This window comes from Protopterus annectens, chromosome 17.part0 (assembly GCF_019279795.1).
Source record: "Protopterus annectens isolate FY-2018-M chromosome 17.part0, PAN1.0, whole genome shotgun sequence".
In the NCBI taxonomy this organism is placed as follows: Eukaryota; Metazoa; Chordata; order Ceratodontiformes; family Protopteridae; genus Protopterus; species Protopterus annectens.
This window is the reverse complement of record NC_056751.1, coordinates 800,791,237-800,811,240: the sequence shown is the minus strand read 5'-3', so window position 1 is coordinate 800,811,240 and position 20,004 is coordinate 800,791,237. Positions and strand designations below refer to the sequence as shown.

General features: G+C 39.1%; 1 protein-coding gene across 1 annotated transcript in view; it reads left to right on the top strand.

Moving 5' to 3' along the window:
• LOC122791525 (extracellular calcium-sensing receptor-like) overlaps window positions 1-17,783 on the top strand; it is a 115,450-nt gene extending 97,667 nt beyond the window's left edge. Inside the window, exons 3-4 of the mRNA XM_044059267.1 lie at window positions 15,390-15,513; window positions 16,867-17,783. Coding sequence (XP_043915202.1) covers window positions 15,390-15,513; window positions 16,867-17,783 — 1,041 coding nt within the window. The remainder of the gene's footprint in view (window positions 1-15,389; window positions 15,514-16,866) is intronic.
• Window positions 17,784-20,004: the final 2,221 nt, after the last annotated feature.

Below are 20,004 nucleotides of genomic sequence, written 5' to 3'. Positions count from 1 at the left end.
ATTAGTATATCTTAGCTAATATTTGCCTGAGAAAAAAGCAGTGAGCATGTGTGTGTGTGTGTGTGTGTGTGTGTGTGTGTGTGTGTGTGTGTGTGTGTGTGTGTGTGTGTGTGTGTGTGTGTGTGTGTGTGCGTGTGTGTGTGCGTGCGTGTGTATTATATTATGGAATATGTATGTACAGAAAAGAAGGCAAGACTAACAACACCAGAGAAATATAGATAAATGTAATCAAAACCGTTAAAATTCACAAAGCTGTTGGGAGAATCCCTTCTTCAATGTAAGTTAAAAAACAATTAAATTCACTCAATTTATATGAGACACATGATGCAGCAAGCCAGCCATAATCGTAAACACATTAAAAAGCTTTAATAGCTGATTATATTCACACACACTTAAAGTGACATAAATTATCCAAGAGATCAGTTGTAAAACTATTACTGAACATAATAATAACTATTTTTTAAAGCAAATGTTTCCTATAATATATAAACATTATAACATCATTCACAAAGTATCATTAAAGTCTTATTAGTTTACTTTTCAAAATCGGCTTAATACTTGCAGTAGAATTTATCCCAGGGGTCTTGTCTGCTTCTATCCTTAAAATCAAATTATATTCAGCAATTTCAAGTTTATTATTTATATTACCTCCTCGAACACTGGGTAGTCATTTCTGAATAACCCTAAATTTAAAGGTATGTTGAGGACCATTATCCAAAAAGTGCATTGTGAGACAGTTAATTAAAATGCCCCTATGTCAGAGAGATTCACTGTAATTCTCTCTTTAAATTTTCTGTCACAGTTAACAACGTCAAAAGCAAGGGCAGGCTAATCAAGTAGCTAAACTGACTACATTCTCTGAGTTATAAGTAGCGAAACACTAACATTCTAATTTCCTATTACTAACAGGATGCATAAATTCTGTACATTTTACAGTACATTTACAGTTAACACAATTGTTACAAAGAAACGTGCCTTTCTTATTATTCTTAGATGCTTTTTAACAGCATTAATCTCTCCATAACAAAGCCTTTGTTTTCAATTCCTACTTTTTCTGTAGGCAAAGTGCGGATTCATCCCAATAAACTTATTCAACTTGGGAAGAGCATTCAAGATGCTCAGTTGTTCCTAATAATACTCATAACCCCATCGGTTCTAGTATTAAACTGGGTAATATATCTCAAAACAGTTATTCCCCACTGTTCTCCTATCATCTTGCCTTCGATAACTATCATTCATAAAGTAGGGTCTAGCTGTTGAAGCCCTTTCTCTAATGACATACTATGACAACATTTAATATATCATCATTATACTACCTTGTTCTAATTTCTTATGTCATCTCTTGATGGCAGGTCTGGATGTTAGTATTTACCATACTAAGTCTCAAAAACTGGCTTCTGATGATCCCTTTAAAAATATGTGGTGGATGTGTGCTATTTCTATGTAGAAACCTATCTGCCTGTACCTCTTTTCTGTATATACTAATGGCTATTTTGACCCCTTGCTTCATCAAATTAATGTCAAGAAAATTATTTTTTTCTTTTGAAAAACTTAGTTTAAATCTTAAGAATTCTGTAGTGGCATCTAGATGAGTTATAACATTAATCAAACTTGCATCACTATCTGTTCAAATCAAAAATATTGCATCAACAAAACATTTATAGAACAAGACATTTTGGACTTAATCATTCATGGTGCTAAAAATATTTAAACTCTCCTACTAGTGTAATGCTAAATTTGCATAGGTGTTTGCGACTGATGTTCCTATTGCCATACGTGAAACCTGATGGCATAGCTGTTGTTCAAATAGGAACACATTATTAGTTAGGGTAGTGTCCATTAGGGAACAGATGGTTTCCACTTCTCTCCCGGTATATTCACTGTTGCAACATATAAAATCCCTCACTGCTTGTACCCCATACGTATGAGGTATTATTGTAAACAGTGAGTTTATGTCTAAAGTAACAAAAAGTAATCCATATTCTGATTACTTGTATACCAGTGGCAAAATTTATCAAGGAAACCACCAATATATTTAATATAACTTTGCAATTTAGTTAGCAAAGGACCCAACATATTCTCTAAGTACAATGAAATTGACTCAGTGACCCACCCTTTACCTGAAATGATGGGTTTCATGAGAGGATTTTGCAGGTTCTTATGTATTTTGACAAAACATATAAAAAGGGACAACAGGATGTGTAACATACAAAAAATCGTATATGTCAAGAGTAATGTCATTAAGTGGCTGCAGATCATATATGTAAGTATTGACTTTATGGATAATGTTGCTCAAAACACGTACATTAATTTTCTTAAATGTATTCTCATCACTCAAAAAGTCATTGATACAGGATAAATAATTTACTTTATCTAAAATCATTATTGCTCCACTTTTGTCTGCTTGTTTAATCACAATATAATTATTTTGCAGATTCACTAAAGAATCATGCTGCTCTTTAGTTAAGTTATAATTCTTATTGACAACTTGCTGTGCATAAAGTTCATGTAATTGTTTCTCACAGACATTAAAAATGCTGTAATTAGTGGAGCATGGGTCTATATTAGAACACAGAACTTTCAAAATTTCGAGTGTTCTAATATCGATCCCTATTAATCGAAAATTTAAAACATCGAACATTCAAAACAGCAAATTATTTCCTAGGGAAAAAATTCACTGTTCCAAAACACATACACACAACACAAGCACACCAAACAAACAGCAATCCACACACATACACCTAAAATCTTACACCTAACCCTACACTAAACTATACATACACCACTAACTATCCACTTACCTTAACCCAAACCCTAACCCTAAGGTCCGTCACTATCACACAGTCACCTCACTCGCGCCCTAACCCTAACTCACCTACCCCACCCTAACCCTCACGTCCACACATTCGCACACTTACCTGACCCGCACCCTAACCCTACCTCACTTAACTCGTCCTAACCCTCAAATCCACACAATTGCACACTTACCTGAACCCGACCCGTAACTTTCCACCACAGCGCAAAAATACCAAAGCAACAGAAACGAACAACCAAATTCTTTCCCTAGGAAAAAAAATGGTTTTCTGTTTCTTTGATATTTTCAGCATTCGCTGAAAATGGGTCAATATTAGAGCACTCGAAATTTTGAAAGTTCGGTGTTCTAATATAGACCTGTGGAGCACTTACTGGCACAAATGTATTAAACCTTTTAAGTACTTATCTGTTTGAAAATTATCCTTAAATATAAGTTTCAAATTCAAATTGCGAGTGAACAATTTTGAATCAGTTAGATCATCCACTATTGAGTCACTATCTGTAGAAATAAATTGTAGTCCCTTCTTTAGCAGTGTATAGTTCATTTGAGATAAGTTCAGTGTAGGTAAATTCACCACTGCTCTATCATTATTCATTTCTTGTTCATTGAACGACTGTGGGTTTCAGGTCCATTGTACTTTCTTCAGTCCTCCCCTCCTCTTCTTTTTACTCTTCTTCTGGATGACCCCCATTGCCTCACTTTTACCCTCTCTGGTAGATGCAATTTCAAGACAGTCTGTGGCTGCTGAAAATCCTCTCCCTGAATGGGAAAGCTAACACCATTTCTTTCTATTGCTTCCAAATCTTAAACCCTCTGATTGGTGGAAATGGTTGCACTTTGCAAGTGAAAAGGAAATTCAAAAATTTGCTCTAACTACCCAACAGAGGTTTTATTGACAAGTTCTGGCATATGTATACTGTCTAACTCATACATCGAATCCTTGTTGGTAAATCTTTTAACATTGTAAGATGTCATTCTGGACCATGAAAAGATGTTGCCATTCTTAAAGTCATTAATGTCACAATTCAATTTTCATTTCTTAGTTTGCTCCAGATGCCATGTGTGCACACTTAATCATTCCAACATCTCATTATAGACCCCAATGCAATCTTTAAAACAGGACATAGAGATAGTAATTTCCAAGGCGACTATTTCAGCTTGTAGGTCTCTTTCTATATCAACAAAAAATGTATTCATAAGTTGTATATAGTCAGCATTCAACTTTAAGTTCAATTGTTGCCATTTCTTGAGAAGGACTGCATACCTGTTACCATGTCAGCATTTTTAAAATTTTCAGACCTTGTTGCACAATATTAATGTTTGTAGCTGTTATATAAATCTACCATCATGTGCCATAACATCATTGGCAACATTCATATTCAAACCCACAACACTGTGCAACAGGGGATTTGAGTGTACTAATACAATGCCACCTAAACAATGATTAATCCTCATCAAGGAACCTAGTTCAAGCTGTGTCTCTGGAACCAAGGGCTGTGGCATGTTGAATATATCTAAGGCTCACGGTTCCTTTCCAAACAACAAACAATCAGTCAAAAATTAACTGAAAATGGCACAAATAAAGTCAACGGCAGACCAAAACACTACGTACTTATAGACAAAATGCCATACTAACGATGCCAGATAAATATAGATAAATTTAACCAAAAAATGTTAAAATTCACAAAGCTTTCAGAAGAATTCCTTCTTCAGTGTAAGTTAAAAACATTATTACTATGGAATACAGACAGTAATACAATCCTTTAGAATTTGACCATGTGGCCAGTTCCCTTTCTGATGATCCCTTTTCCAAAGTTACTGCTGTGAGGTTCATTTTCATTCTTCTTGATTTGCAGTTTAAATTTAACAAACCTTTCCTTGTGAAAATACGTTGTGATTGTTGTGGTGCTCTGTGTTCTTAATTTATTATTTGCACAACTTGCTGTTTACATTCTAAAGATGTTGAAAACTGTTCTGTTGTATTTATTTATTATGTATTTATTTATTTTGTACTTGTTATATATGAGAGCTTCTATATGGGAAACCTCCCCATTTGTTCCCTAAAAATAGGCCATGGGATGGGAGGACTACCCAAATTACAATTTTCAAATAAATACATTTAGAACTTGGTCTTTCTTACACCATGTCTTAGCTGGGCTATACTGGGGATGTCCAAGGTTGTTAATCATGCAGGTCTCTGCTCTCTTCCCCTTTTCATATTGCACTGGGAGACCGTTTGGTTTCTCATAATTATGTGCAAAAAGAAGCATCTTAGCACATTTAGATTCATAGAATTATTCCAAGATAAGTTGCCATTGGGTATCTTAGCCTTGTCACCTGACAGATAATTCTTTTAGTTCTCTTGGAGAACAGACTATTGCTACATATTTCAGGTAAGAATTTGCAATCAGTGACAGTACAAGAAGCACACTCATCTTTGATGCAAAAAGCTGTGAGTTCTATTCCCACACTAGGTAGCTCACTTGTTGACACTGCAGTGTAGCATAAAACCAGGAAAAGTAGGAGACCAGACAACAATCCAAGACACTTGCAGAAGAAGGTAAGTCCACTCCAAGTACCGTAGTTCCTTTTCTTTAATATAGAACAAACAAAAAATAAAAAATCTTCTTCTTCCTTCGGCTTTTCCCTTTCAGGGATCGCCACAGCGGATCACCTGTTTCCACTTCTTCCTGTCCTCTGCATCTTGCCTTGTCACACCAATTACCTGCATGTCCTCTCTAACCACATCCATAAACCTTATCTTAGGCCTTCCTCCTTTCCTCTTACCTGGCAGCTTCATCCTTAGCATCCTTTTCCCAATATACCCAGCATCCCTCCTCAGCACATGTCCAAACCAACGCAATCTTGCCTCTCTGGCTTTGTTTCCAAACTGTCTAACCTGGCTGACCCTATAATATACTTATTCCTAATCCTTTCTACCCTCATCACACCCAGTGCAAATCTTAACATCTTTAACTCTGCCACATCCAGCTCTGACTCCTGCCTTTTTGCCAATGCCACTGTTTCCAATCCATATAACATAGTTGGTCTCACTACCCTTTTGTAGATCTTCCCTTTCACTCTTACTGGTACTCGTCTGTCACAAATCACTCCAGACACTCTTCTCCACCCACTCCACCCTGCCTGTACTCTCTTCTTCACCTGTCTTTCACACTCAACATTACTCTGAACTGTTGATCCCAAGTATTTAAACTCATCCACCTTCGCCATCTCTACTCCCTGCATCCTCACCATTCCTCTATCCTCCCTTTCATTCACATACATATATTCCATCTTAGTCCAGCTGACGTTCATTCCTCTCCTCTCTGGAGCATATCTCCACCTCTCCAGGGTCTCCTCAACCTGTTCCCTACTCTCACTACATATCACAATGTCATCTGCAAACATCGTAGTCCACGGGAATTCCTGTCTGAGCTCGTCTGTCAACCTGTCCATCACCAGTGCAAATAAGAAAGGGCTCAGAGCTGATCCTTGATGTAATCCCACCTCCACCTTAAACGTATCTGTCACTCCCACTGCAGATCTCACCTCTGTCACACTACCCTTGTACATATCCTGCACCACTCTTACATACTTCTCTGCCGCTCCTGACTTCCTCATACAATACTACAACTCCTCTCTAGGGACCCTGTCATATGCTTTCTCTAAGTCCACAAAGACACAATGCAAACAAAAAATAAAAAATACAGAATATATACTGAAGTAGATGATAAAACAAATGTGAACACAAAGCGTTTTTCATCCCACCTGGTGGTGAGACTTCTTAAGGTAAAGGCATTCACTAAAACCAGTGCATTTAAATACAATCCATGGTGCAAGCATGTTGTTAGTCAGCCAATGGGTGAAGACTATTCCCAACACACTGATGATGCCATGAGGGTCCACTCAATAAGTAATTACTTCCTTTAAGAGTCTTTTTTCAAAACAGGCTCTGGACTTATTAAAAGGCAAGTAAGTATACACACTCTCTTGTCCAGTATTGTGGCATAGTAAATCATACTCATAATATGTAAACATACAGTTATTAAAAATATTTAAATATTTAAGAACCTTTTAAAAATGTTAAAAATGTTTGAAAATATTTAAAAATCTAAATGTGCTTAAACTGCATATTACAAAATGTTGAAGTATAAAGAAGTAGTAAAATGTACTAATGCATAAAAATAATAATGCATAAAAATGTTTTTTATCTAACATCAATAAACTGGAATTCAACACAGACTTGAACTTCCTGGCAGTCGATGTGAAGGACTTGAATTCATCAATCCCCCATCAAGAGGGTATAGAATGGGTCAGTTACATGTTACGCAAGGGAGGGGCACCAGCAGAGGAAATATATATTCTGTATTTTTTTTTTTGTTTGTGCTATATTAAACAAAAGGAACTACAGTACATGGAGTGGACATACTTTCTTCCACAACTATAGTGTAGCATAACAGGAGTGATGTACTCCTGAGTGTGTTTTTTCTTTGGATAAGACATTATACCAAGGGCTCATTTGCTTGATTTGCTAGATGCAAAGATTCAACAGCACCTATCGAAAAGAGTGAGGGAAGTTCCCCAATGTCTACATTTCCCCTAATAGTAAAAATACTACCTTGGTTCTGGTTCATAGGTGTGCACTAGACTAATGGCCCTGGAGCCTTTACAAGCCTAGCCCATAGGATTACCCTGGCATCGTGCCTTGGTCAAGTAAAGCCACAGGAGTGATCACTGGGGTGAATTTTCTATTTCGCATCTACTCATCAAGATTTCCAGAAGCCTATATGAAACAGAGTATAGGGAGAGAGTTTTTATTCTGTAATTGTATGTTAGATTACATTTGTCAACGACTCTCTTGCTTAGGTCACTTTGAGACTTTCTGAGTTGGTCTACATGCTTCATAAGGTACATGTTGAAGACAGCATTGTACTCAATAATGATTTGGTAATGGAAGAACAAAATGAAATGATGACATTCTAGGATCAAGAAAATACATCCCTAAGAATAACGTGGGCTAGACAGAAAGATATATATATGTTAGCTGTATATATGTGTGTGAGAGTGTGTGCATGTGTTTGTATATATTAATTCATAACTTCTTGTCAAAACAGCATATCATTGAACACAGAACACAAAAACATTGATCTACAAATGTTTGAAAAACATGCAAATAACTGTTTTTGCAGGGACGCAAGCACCCCTGCACCTGCACACCCCCGACTAATAATATATACTAACTCTGAGATTACGCAACATTGGGAAAATGGTATATTCCTCAATCCACACTATACTTCAACGGATTACTAAAAAGTTGGTTGTTTTCTAACAGTTGTTAGGAGAACACCACCAAAACACACACATAGAAACACAAAACACACAGTTACATTCACGGAGGCTCTCAGTAAAAATCTACCCAAGCAACAGAGCCCCCCAAAGAAGAAATGCAAGCAACCTCCACCCCCTAACACAACCCAAATGACACATAGCCCACAAACTCAGTGTGCCACTCAACCACAGCCCATAAGGCATAACAACGTACCCAATACTCTAGTCATAGGTGACTCCATAGTCAGGCACACTGATGTTCCACTCACAAGGCTAAACAAGGAGAAAGTTATTGGCAGCTGCCTGTCAGGTGCCAGGATCCACCACATAATGCACGCACTCAGGTCACTCCACAACAAGTACAAATATGATTCTGTCATTGTCCATGTTGGTGTGAATGACCTGAGACGTTCCTCCCTGGACTACATGAAAAGAGACATAGAGGAGCTCTCCGATCTTTTAGCCCAGGCAGGTATGACCCTAGCCCTGAGTAGCATCCTGACTTCACCCAGAATGATACCACAGTACAAGGACAAAATGATTGACTTCAACAATTGGCTAAGCTTCTGGTGTCATTCTAAGGGGATCCAGTATCCGTCTGCCTGGGATGACATGATCGACAGACCACAATGCTTTGCCAGAGATAGCCTGTACCTGTTGCCCTTGGGATTCCAGACACTGGCTAAGGCTCTTGCCACCCTATAGAGCCTTTTTAGGCAAGGTTCAAATGACAAATTCACCACCATAACAGGTACAAGCAAGCAAAATCTGAGGGTATTGCTACTCAATGCTAGAAGTTTAAAACTCAAAATGCACTCACTCGAGGCACTCCTTAAAATGGAGAACATCGACATCTGTGCAGTGTCAGAGACCTGGTTCAAGGCTCCAGAGAGCACCCCTGCATTACCAGGCTATAATTCATACCACATCTTTCGGCCACCTAACCTGGACAGAAACACTAAAGGCGGAGGTATGTCCATAGTCATTAAGGATATCCACACCTCCACGCTAGTTGCTCAGCATAATGTATCCAAGATTATCCAAGTGCAACTAACTCTGGGCAAGACTGCAATCCAAATTGTAGCTTGCTACAGATCCCCCACCATGCCCCACGATTCCCACTCCTAATTTCTTGAGACACTGGAAAATATTAGTGTACAACCCAATACCCTAATAATGGGCGATTTCAACTACTGCACCATTAACTGGGAAAACTGCTCATGTTCCAACTTTTTTGCTCAATGTTTTCTGGAATTCATAAATTCCAATGTCTTGGATCAACTTATCCACACCCCCCTCCAGAGGCAGCAATATCCTATACCTGGTCATTACCAACATGGGAGACCGGTTTTCCACACCAAAGGCCAATTCCTCATTGGTCAGATCCAACCACAAGCTAATCACCCTAGACAACCACATCCCACCCCCACCCCCCACTAGGGAAACTACTGTAAAAACTTTCTCCAATGCCAACTTCAGGATTCTTAAGACAGAAGTGGCAAACTTTGCGACACCCATGCAGATGGACAATAGAGGTACGACTGCTGAATCCTACACAAATGCACTTTATAAGCACTTACACGAGTGCATGGATTCTGCTATCCCTTACAGAACCAAGATGCTATTCTCCAAAAAAATGAAGCCAATTTAGTGGTCCCCTAACATAAAAAAACTCTACAACAGAAGAAAGAAACTGCTGCAAAAAAGAGAAAAATCCCATGATTGGAGGAACTCCCTGGTCAGCCTCAGTAAGAAGCTGAAATCCCTCATAAAATCCTCCAAAGCTAGTTATGAAAACAAAATTGCCACTGATTCTAAAGACACCCACAAAGCATTCTATAGCTATGTCAAGCATCTCAGTGGCAACACTCAGATCTGCTCTGAGTTACAGCACAATGGCACTAAATATACAGAACCAATTGATATTGGCAAGATCCCAGCAGATAGATTCAGTGCTAACTTTACCCCCCTCTCACCCCCTAAAGGACCCATCTCTATACCGGAAGAATGCAAAGTTCCTGTAATCATGGCTGCAGAGGTAAAAATCACACTCTCCAAAGCCAAGAACACAGCATCTATGGGACCAGACAACATCCCAGGCTACGTTCTACATGAACTACAGAATGAACTGGTATCCCACCTAAGTACCATGTTCAGTCATAGCCTCACCTCAGACTTTATGCCCACTGAATGGTGCACAGTGATGGTTATCTCACTCCACAAAGGAAGAGCCACCAAGGACCCCGGGAACTACCGCCACATTAGCCTGACGAGCCTGATCTGCAAGGCCATGGAACATATCATCATGGAACTTATAAACAAAGACATTGGTAATCTCCAAACTCTGGACCCTACCCAGTTTGGGTTTGTAAAAGGCAAATCATGTCTCCTAAACCTGATAGACTTCTTTGAAGCAGTCTCCAAAGCTGTAAGACAACGGTTAGGTGGTTCACACAGCCTATCTAGATCTCGCCAAGGCTTTCAACACCACCCCCATTCTGGAATTATAGATAAACTCACTAAACTAGGTATAAATCCCTATGTCACAAGATGGGTTGCCAACTGGCTCACTGACAGAACCCACACTGTGAAAGTAGCAGACTCCAAATCCGACTTCAGACCAGTGACAAGTGGAGTACCACAGGGTTCAATCCTGGGTCCTCTTCTGTTTCTACTTCCCTGAAGTACAGGCTAACACAGAAGGTCTTTGGCTAACAAAGTTCGCAGATGACTGCAAACTAGGAGCCATAATCGAAATTCCTAACGATGTGGACATCCTACAAAAGGGCCTCACTGAGAAAGATGCCTGGTGTCAAAGCCATGGCCTCAAGCTCAATGCCAAAAAGTGCATTGTCATCCCCACTGGTAAAAACTTTGTACCAATGAACTACTACATAGGCGGTAGTCTACTTAACACCGAAAGTGTGATAAGAGACCTTGGGACACAGGTGGACAGTAGTCTCTCCTTTGATAATCACATCACCACAGTAGTCAGGAAATCCTTCTACATGGCACACCTCATCACAAAATGTTTCTCATCCAGGAAAAAAGAGGTCATTGTTCCCCTCTACTCATCATTCATTAGATCCATTATAGAGTACAATGCCCCTTTTGGTTTGTACCTCACAAGACATCTGCAACAACTTTAAAGGCCACAGAAATACCTCATAAAGATGATTACCAGCCTCAAACAGATGCCCTATATAGACCGTCTCAAAAAACTCCACCTTTACTCCATCGCATATCGCCTACTCAGAGGCGATCTCTGCCTAACATACAAAGCTATGTCAAACCCAGAGCTGTTGGACATGCTCCACTTAAAGAAATCCCAATCCCTCTGAGATATACACTCTAGGGACCTAAACCTGGTCACCACAATAAACAGAACATGCTGGAGGGATAGATTCCTGTCCCAGAGACTCCCCATACTCTGGAACAAACTACCTATCTATATCAAACAGAGCTCCTCATTAGCACTCTTCAATAAAAATCTTGATGGTTGGATGGGAAATAGGAAATTCACCCCGGGGATCACTTCTGTGGCTCTGCTCAACAGGGGCACAGGAAAATAATTTTCTTGGGTGGCGAAAGCCAGGGTACCTTTTTGGCTAGGCTTATATAGGCCCTAGGGCCAATAGCCTAGTACCTACCTATGAACCTATGAGTTGTACTGGCCTTACCACTGTTGATGAAAGCACACATCAATGAAAAGTGTTATAGTTCCATATATATATATATATATCTATAGACAGATATATAGATACACAGATTGATAAAGGTATATTTGTCTGCAGCATTAAACAGTTTCTTTGAAAAATGGGCTGTACACATAAAGTGTCAGGTTGTAAGCTTTACCAAGGCTCAAATGTCAGTTCTGTATTAATTAGTTCTCCATGCATACTCCATAATTAAACCTCGACTGAGCTGTCACATTCCATGACTCCAAGATCTTCAGATAAGCTCTAGTATATCCATTTCTGAACAACAAAATGTGGATCAAACTAGTTTACTGCAGTGATGGGCAATTAGTGCCTCATTCAGTAACAAATGTTTGAATTATCCTGATGAAGTACTGTGAGAATTCCTCAAGTATGAGTCACTTACAAAAACACAGTACTCTTTTCTTTTCCACAATATGCTACAACTATACTTTCCCAGCAGATATATATACCAGTTTTTAACTTAATATGATAGGTTTTAGGGCCTTAAGAGCTCTGGCATTCTCATATTATGATTTGCAGTCTTGTCTGTCACTATATTCTAGAAGGATTGGAGGGACAGTGCTCATCTGCACAACATGATATTGCCATCTGTCTACATAACCATTTTAAAGGGCCATGGTCAGGTACTAAGTAGAAAAGTCTGCATAATAGCTAGCAATTTAGGACAGTCTGGTGGCATAGATGGAGAAAGCCCTGATTATAGCTCAGCTGCCTGGGTTCGATTAGCAACTCAGTTGACTGACAGAGTGGCAGGGAAGGGATGGGAGTGCCCATCCCAGGAGAATGCCTGTTGATATACTATCTACGGGGAGCATGGTCCAAAGAGGTGAGCTGCCATTGGATGTAAAAACAGCAAGTGTGGTGGGTGGGGAAATGGAAGCAGGTTGGTCATAAAAAAATCTCCCCCAGATGTAAGCACAGATGAGCCAAGCACCCAAGGCATTCTCTGACTCCACAACCAGCCACAGCAAAAACATAATGGATTAAGTCTGGGTGGTTGGAGACTAGCTGGTATGCCCAGAGTGGATGTTGGGTACTGGGGGGGGGGGGCAGGTCGATAACAATGAAGTCCAAAGGGAACAAAAAAATAGCAATTTACAGAACAGAAGGTACATTTTGATGGTGAAGATCTCCTGCATAAATTGTTTAATTTTTTTGCAGTAAAAAGCCACAGGTATTCAGCAGCTATGTAATTGAAACACTGACATGCCCTTAAGGTATATTTTGCATATAAATTGTGGATCTACACTGCAGGAGGTTTAAGGTATTACACAGTGAAGAGATGAGTTTTGCTGGGTCTTTCTTGCAGTTTTTACTTAATAGTTTATCTGTGTCACCATTTGACCTTTTGGTTTGAATGTTATTTTGGATATTTCCTAGGCACTATAATGTTTTTGATACTAAGCTTGATTTTAAGTTCTGTATTTCTAAAAAGGTCTAAAATTAATGGGGTTTGGTTGTCTTTGCCTGGATGTACCCATAAAGACTTTAAAATCAAAAAGTCATGGGTATCTTGAAGCCATGTAGCTGAAATACTAATATGTCCTTAATGGGGGCTATTGGCATCCAATACAGGAAGTTTAAAGCTTTACACAGTTAAGACTTTAGCTTGGTTGGGGTCTTTCTTCAGTTACTATTAACAAATTAGTAGGACAGGTTAGTGCAACCATTACTTAACTTTGCATTTCCCTCACATATCCCTCACCAGTTCTGTGTATTAAAATAATACCCTTGCTATGTTCAGGATTAACTAACTTGTCTTTAGCCTATCTTGTGTGTCCTACCTACCTTGTGACAGGAGCCAATACTTGATACAGGGTGTCCAGGCTAAGTTAGTAATGGTTTTAAGATTGACTGTGTAGTATTTGCCTAAGAACCTATGAATCTAAATAACTACAGCTAAGAAAAATCATAACAGCATTTTATTTTTGTTATATCTGCTTTGATTAGATGAAGAAATAGAATAGAACTATTAAATTCTGCTTATAGCCCTTATATTGGGCAATAGATCAACTACAAACAAATATCAGAGGCTTAGTAAATAATTAAAATGTACTTAATTGCCCTAGTGCGTGTGTGTGTGTGTGTGTGTGTGTGTGTGTGTGTGTGTGTGTGTGTGTGTGTGTGTGTGTGTGTGTGTGTGTGTGTGTGTGTGTGTGTGTGTGCGTCTATAGATAGCAATAAATGTATACCTATATGGGTACCCTTCAGATTATCAGTGTTTCAGAACATCAATCTGCATATGACTGAAACCACATGATCAAAATTCTGAAACATCGATCTGTTTCTAATGAGATCACGGTACAGAGGGAATTAGGGAATTTTGCTCTTTTCTCACTGTAGTGCAATCTCAGAGTTAATATATATATATATATATATATATATATATATATATATATATATATATATATATATATATATATATAAAATTAACAGGAGGTATATGGGGTGTAGGGAGGTTTGTCACCCCTGGAAAAACACAGTTTTGTGTATTTTTGCAGTTTTCAGTGTTCTGTAACATTAGTCATATGGGTTCAACCATATGCAGTTCAATATCACAGAAAGATGCTGTAACAATGTAGATCTGCATATATATATATATATATATATATATATATATATATATATATAGATAAATATACATATAAATATCTATATATATATATATATATATATATATATATATATATATATATATATATATATGTATATGTATAGAGAGAGAGAGAGAGATTGATCCTTAGCAGTTGATCAAGTTTTCAGAAACTCGGAATTCATATGGTCAAGACCAGTCGAGTTTTAGAAAACTCAAAGCTTTTGAATGGAGATTGCAGTACAGAGAGGATTGGGAAACTTACCCTTTTCTTCACAGTAGTGAGATCTCGGAGTTGGTATATATAATTTGCAGAGGGTCACAAATGTAAAAAAGTAGATTTCTGTGTTTTTTTGTTTTTGTATTTTGTACTTTTTAGAAACAAGATCATATGGTCTCATCCATATGAATTTCGACTTTCTAAAAACTTGAATTCACATAAATCCATATAAATATATATATATATATATATATATATATATATATATATATATATATATATATAGTATATTTATAGTTATAGTTAGATAGACAGCTATACAGCTCTCTCTCTCTATTTATATATATATATATATATATATATATATATATATATATATAAAACTAAGAAAACGCGTGACACAAAAGCATTCAAAAAAAATTAAAAGGAAAACACCAGCAACTCTTGTATTATTTAATGCTTTCGTCTTCTTTAATATCAAGACTTCCTCAGAATGACATGTTTCATTAATAAATTAGAGTTTACTACTGTATCGCACGGTTCTGTATCCAGTATTCCACCACATAGGTCAAGAAATGGTTCTCAGTTTTGGAGAATATATGTTCTTAACCAACAAAGAATAAATAGTTTAATATGTTTTTTTTTAATCAACGTGTGCATGAAACACCACTGATTGTTGCAAATAATACTCTTGTATTTACTTCCTTTCAGACTCCAGTGTCTGTCTGCAGTAAAAGCTGTTCACCTGGATTTTGGAAAGCTGCCCGTAGGGGACAGCCCATCTGTTGCTTTGACTGCTTTTCATGTTCTAAAGGAGAAATTAGTAATCAGACTGGTGAGTGTTGTTTAAAACCAGGAACATACTGAAATAAATCAGCAATTCTGTGATATAGTATAGCAGTTATCCAGACCTCAAACTAACATCTGAGCCTAGATTATGCCTTATAATACCTGAGCCTAGATTATGCCTGACTAACACCTGAGCTTAGATTACACCAATAGTTATTCACTTCAATGGACTCAACTGCAGAAGTATAGCCAAGGAGCAAATCCAGCAGCCCTGCTTATATATATTGCCATAACTCAGACCTAAATCTATACATTGACCATTGTTTTGTTTTACAAATGGATTTTTATTATTTATTTATTTCTTGATTTGCATTTTGCTCTTCCTTCCTCTACCTACCAACACCTCATTCAGGCCTTTCATTTAGCACCTGGATGTTCATCATCACTCATTCTCCCTCACTCATCCTCTCAAGACCTATTGTTATTCTGCTGTGATTACAGTACAAAAATCCTAATCAGAATACCTGCCCATTCATTCATTCATTCATTCATTCATTCATTCATTCATTCATTCATTCATTCTTTCATTCATTTATAATCTGTTGAAACCATTTCATAGTTCTGGGGTCCATTCTAACAGTCACTGGGCAGAAGACAATGAAACTAATCTTGAGTGGTGCAGGAACCAAGAACAAGGATGAGTGCACACACACACACACACACACACACACACACACACACACACACACACACACACACACACACACACACACGCATGCACACGCGACGCGCACCTGGGCCATGCACACACACACACACACACACACACACACACACACACACACACACGCACACGCACACACGCACACACGCACATGCACACACAGACACAGACACACAGACACACACACATCTGTAAGCAATTTAGAGGAGCATCATTTCCCCTGTGGCATGTCTTCAACATGGAGCAGCACAAGCCCAAGCAGACAGAAAAGGATGTACTGGTTTCATATAGAAGGCATCCCAACCATGAACCAAATTAAAGATCCCAGTTATTCTGTAGTTCCTTTGTACCATATGTCATTAGATCCCAGTTATTCTGTATTTCCTTTATACCATATGTCATTAGATCCCAGTTATTCTGTAGTTCCTTTGTACCATATGTCATTATATCCCAGTTATTCTGTAGTTCCATTATACCATATGTCATTAGATCCCAGTTATTCTGTAGTTCCTTAATACCATATGTCACTAGATCCCAATTATTCTGTAGTTCCTTTGTACAATATGTCATTAGATCTTTTCAAGAAATGACACCAACATGTGATATTTGCATGTGACAGCAACTTTGTGAAGCACATGTTCATGGCTAACCATGTTGTTTACATTTGTTTCCTAGATGCCACAGAATGTATAAAATGTCCAGAGACTCTCTGGCCTGACAATAAGAGAGAAAAGTGTATTCCAAGAAGCATCGAGTTCCTGTCATACAATGAACCTCTTGGATCGACACTGGCATCCATTCCTATTTTCTTGTCAATAGTAACTGCTGCAATTCTCTGTGTTTTTATTAAGAATCAGGACACCCCAATAGTGAAAGCCAACAATCGTGAACTCAGTTACCTCCTTCTTCTTGCACTCATGTGCTGTTTCCTATGTTCCCTAATATTTATTGGCAAACCAAAAGTATATAGCTGCATGTTTCGACAGCCTGCATTTGGTACAGCATTTGCACTTTGTGTGTCCTCCATTTTGGGGAAAACTATCACCGTGGTCATTGCATTTAGTGCAACCAATCCTACTAGTGTGCTAAGGAAGTGGACCGGCTCCAAAACCCCTGCTGTAATTATATTTATTTGTGTGTGTGTACAAGTTGTTATTTGTATTTGCTGGCTAACATCTAATCCTTCATTTCCACAGCTTAATATGAAGTCACAAGAGGGAAAGGTCATAGTTGAGTGCAACGAGGGTTCAATTACTGCGTTTTATACCATGTTAGGGTATCTGGCATCTCTGGTAGCTGTAAGTTTGGTTATTGCATTTTTTGCTAGGAAGCTGCCTGATAGCTTTAATGAAGCCAGATTCATTACTTTCAGTATGCTTGTGTTCGCCAGCGTCTGGCTGACCTTCATACCAGCTTATCTGAGCACTCAGGGTAAATACATGGTTGCTGTAGAGATATTTGCAATTGTATCTTCTAGTGCTGGTATTCTGTGCTGTATATTTATTCCAAAATGTTACATTATTATTCTGAGACCAGAGATGAATACTAGGGAACATTTAATGGGAAGTTCACGGCTAAGGAACAAAACATGATGAATGCTGTTTATAAAATTTGTGTCAGCCATATTGGTCTTTGTACAAAAAGAGGCAGTCAATGTATTTCAGTTTTTAATGCATTAAAAATGTTCATAGAAGAAAAATTAGAAGTTATGTACTCACCATAACGTTCCATCTGAGTAGGTGACTTCATTCGGATGCAATCTGTGGGTATCGGATCCGACCTCGGATCCGAGCCGGCAATTCAAAAGCTTAGGCTCCGAGCTCCTAGCTCCTCCCTCTTACCCATAATCCCCTGCCAAGCCCTAACTGACCTCAGATTGAGTTTGCTACAAAATACTGACAACAGTACACTAAAACAGCATAAATACTCGCTCTAAAAAGGTCAGGGGATGGAGATGGATTGCATCCGAATGAAGTCACCTACTCAGATGGAACGTTATGGTGAGTACATAACTTCTAAATCTGAAGTAGGCAGACTTCATTCGTCTGCAACCTGTGGGACAGAGTCCCTAGCTACCTGAATCTTGGGCCATCATGGAAGGATGTTCCGGAGCACCGCTGAGCCAAAAGATGCTCTTCCTCTAGAAACAACATCCACCTTGTAATGAGAAATAAAAGTATGAGGCGAGGCCCAAGTAGCTGCCGCGCAGATATCATCCAATGATACACGTGACTTAAAGGCGGCTGATGTGGAAACTGCCCTAGTAGAATGAGCCGTGACCCTCTGAGGAGCAGGTCTGCCTGAAGTGTCATATGCCTGCAGAATACAATTAGCAATCCACTTAGAAAGTGTGACTTTAGATACTGCTTTACCCAGAGCAAATTTAGCAAAGGAGACGAACAGCTGATCTGATTTCCTGTGTCCAGCTGTTCTGTTAATATAAAAACGTAATTGTCTATGAACATCCAAAGAATGCAATTTGTATTCTCCTTTGTTTGAGTACTTGGGAAAAAACACAGGTAAATTGATTGACTGGTTAATATTGGATTCAGAAGAGACCTTCGGAAGAAAAGATGGATTGGTCCTGAGGCACACCCTATCAGGGAAGAAAGAAAGGTAAGGCGGTTTGACACTCAGAGCCTGAAGCTCAGACACTCTTCTGGCTGAAGTGATAGCTACCAGGAAGGCAGTCTTCCAGGAAAGGTACTTTAAATCAGAAGAAGCTGCAGGCTCGAATGGAGGAGCAGTAAGGGCCTGCAGGACTAAAGACAAGTCCCAAGGTGGTACAACCTCCTTGACTGGAGGCCTTAACAAAAAAATTCCTTTGAGAAATGTTTTACATAATCTTGCTGTCATAAGGGGAGCTGTGTCATGACCAATATGATAATGCGAGATAGCTGCCAATTGTACCTTAATCGTGGAAGAACTAGCCCCTTGATGAAAGAGGTCTGTTAGAAAATCCAGCACCGCTGACATAGGTGCCGAGAAAGGATCCAAAGTTCTCTGTCCTGCCCATAGAGAACCTCTTCCATTTACTCGATAAACCTGCCTGGTGGAAGGTTTATGAGCTGCCACTAAAATGGCTTTGACCGGAGATGAGATACCGGGAGTCCTAATTAAGGATGGAACTGGAGCAGCCAAGCTGTCAACTTCAGGGTCCAGATTGGGAACTGACATTCCCAAAGGGTGAGAGATGAGATCCAAAATTGGATCCAGAATCCATGGAGGATTGATTTTGTGAGACCATACAAAGGGGAACCAAGGTTGTCGAGGCCAGAATGGGGCAATGAGAATCATTCTGCTCCCCAAACTGTTGGCTTTCTGCAGAAGCCTCTGCATCAGAGGAAGTGGAGGGTAGGCATAAAGGAGACCGGGAGGCCAAGCATGCACCAGAGCATCTCGGAAACTCCCTGGTGGGGAAGAAGAGCGAAGAAATTGTTGCATTTGGCGTTTGAGGGAGAGGCAAAAGATCGCAACAGGGTTGCCCCAAACGGCAAAAATCTTCTTCGCTACTTGAGGATTGAGAGACCACTCGTGTGGAGAAAGGATGGTGCGACTGAGCTTGTCCGCAAGGATGTTGGACTTTCCCAGAATGTGCGTTGCTACCAGAAAGCGTTTGGTGGAAATTGCCCATTCCCAGACTCTCATGGCCTCTCGACAAAGGGGGTAAGACCTGGTTCCTCCCTGCTTGTTGATATACCAGACTACCGACATGTTGTCTGTCTGAATCGCAATAGTCGCGGAAGGAAGAACGTGGTGAAGTGCTTGCAACGCTAGGAGCACCGCCCTCATTTCCAGGACATTTATATGCAG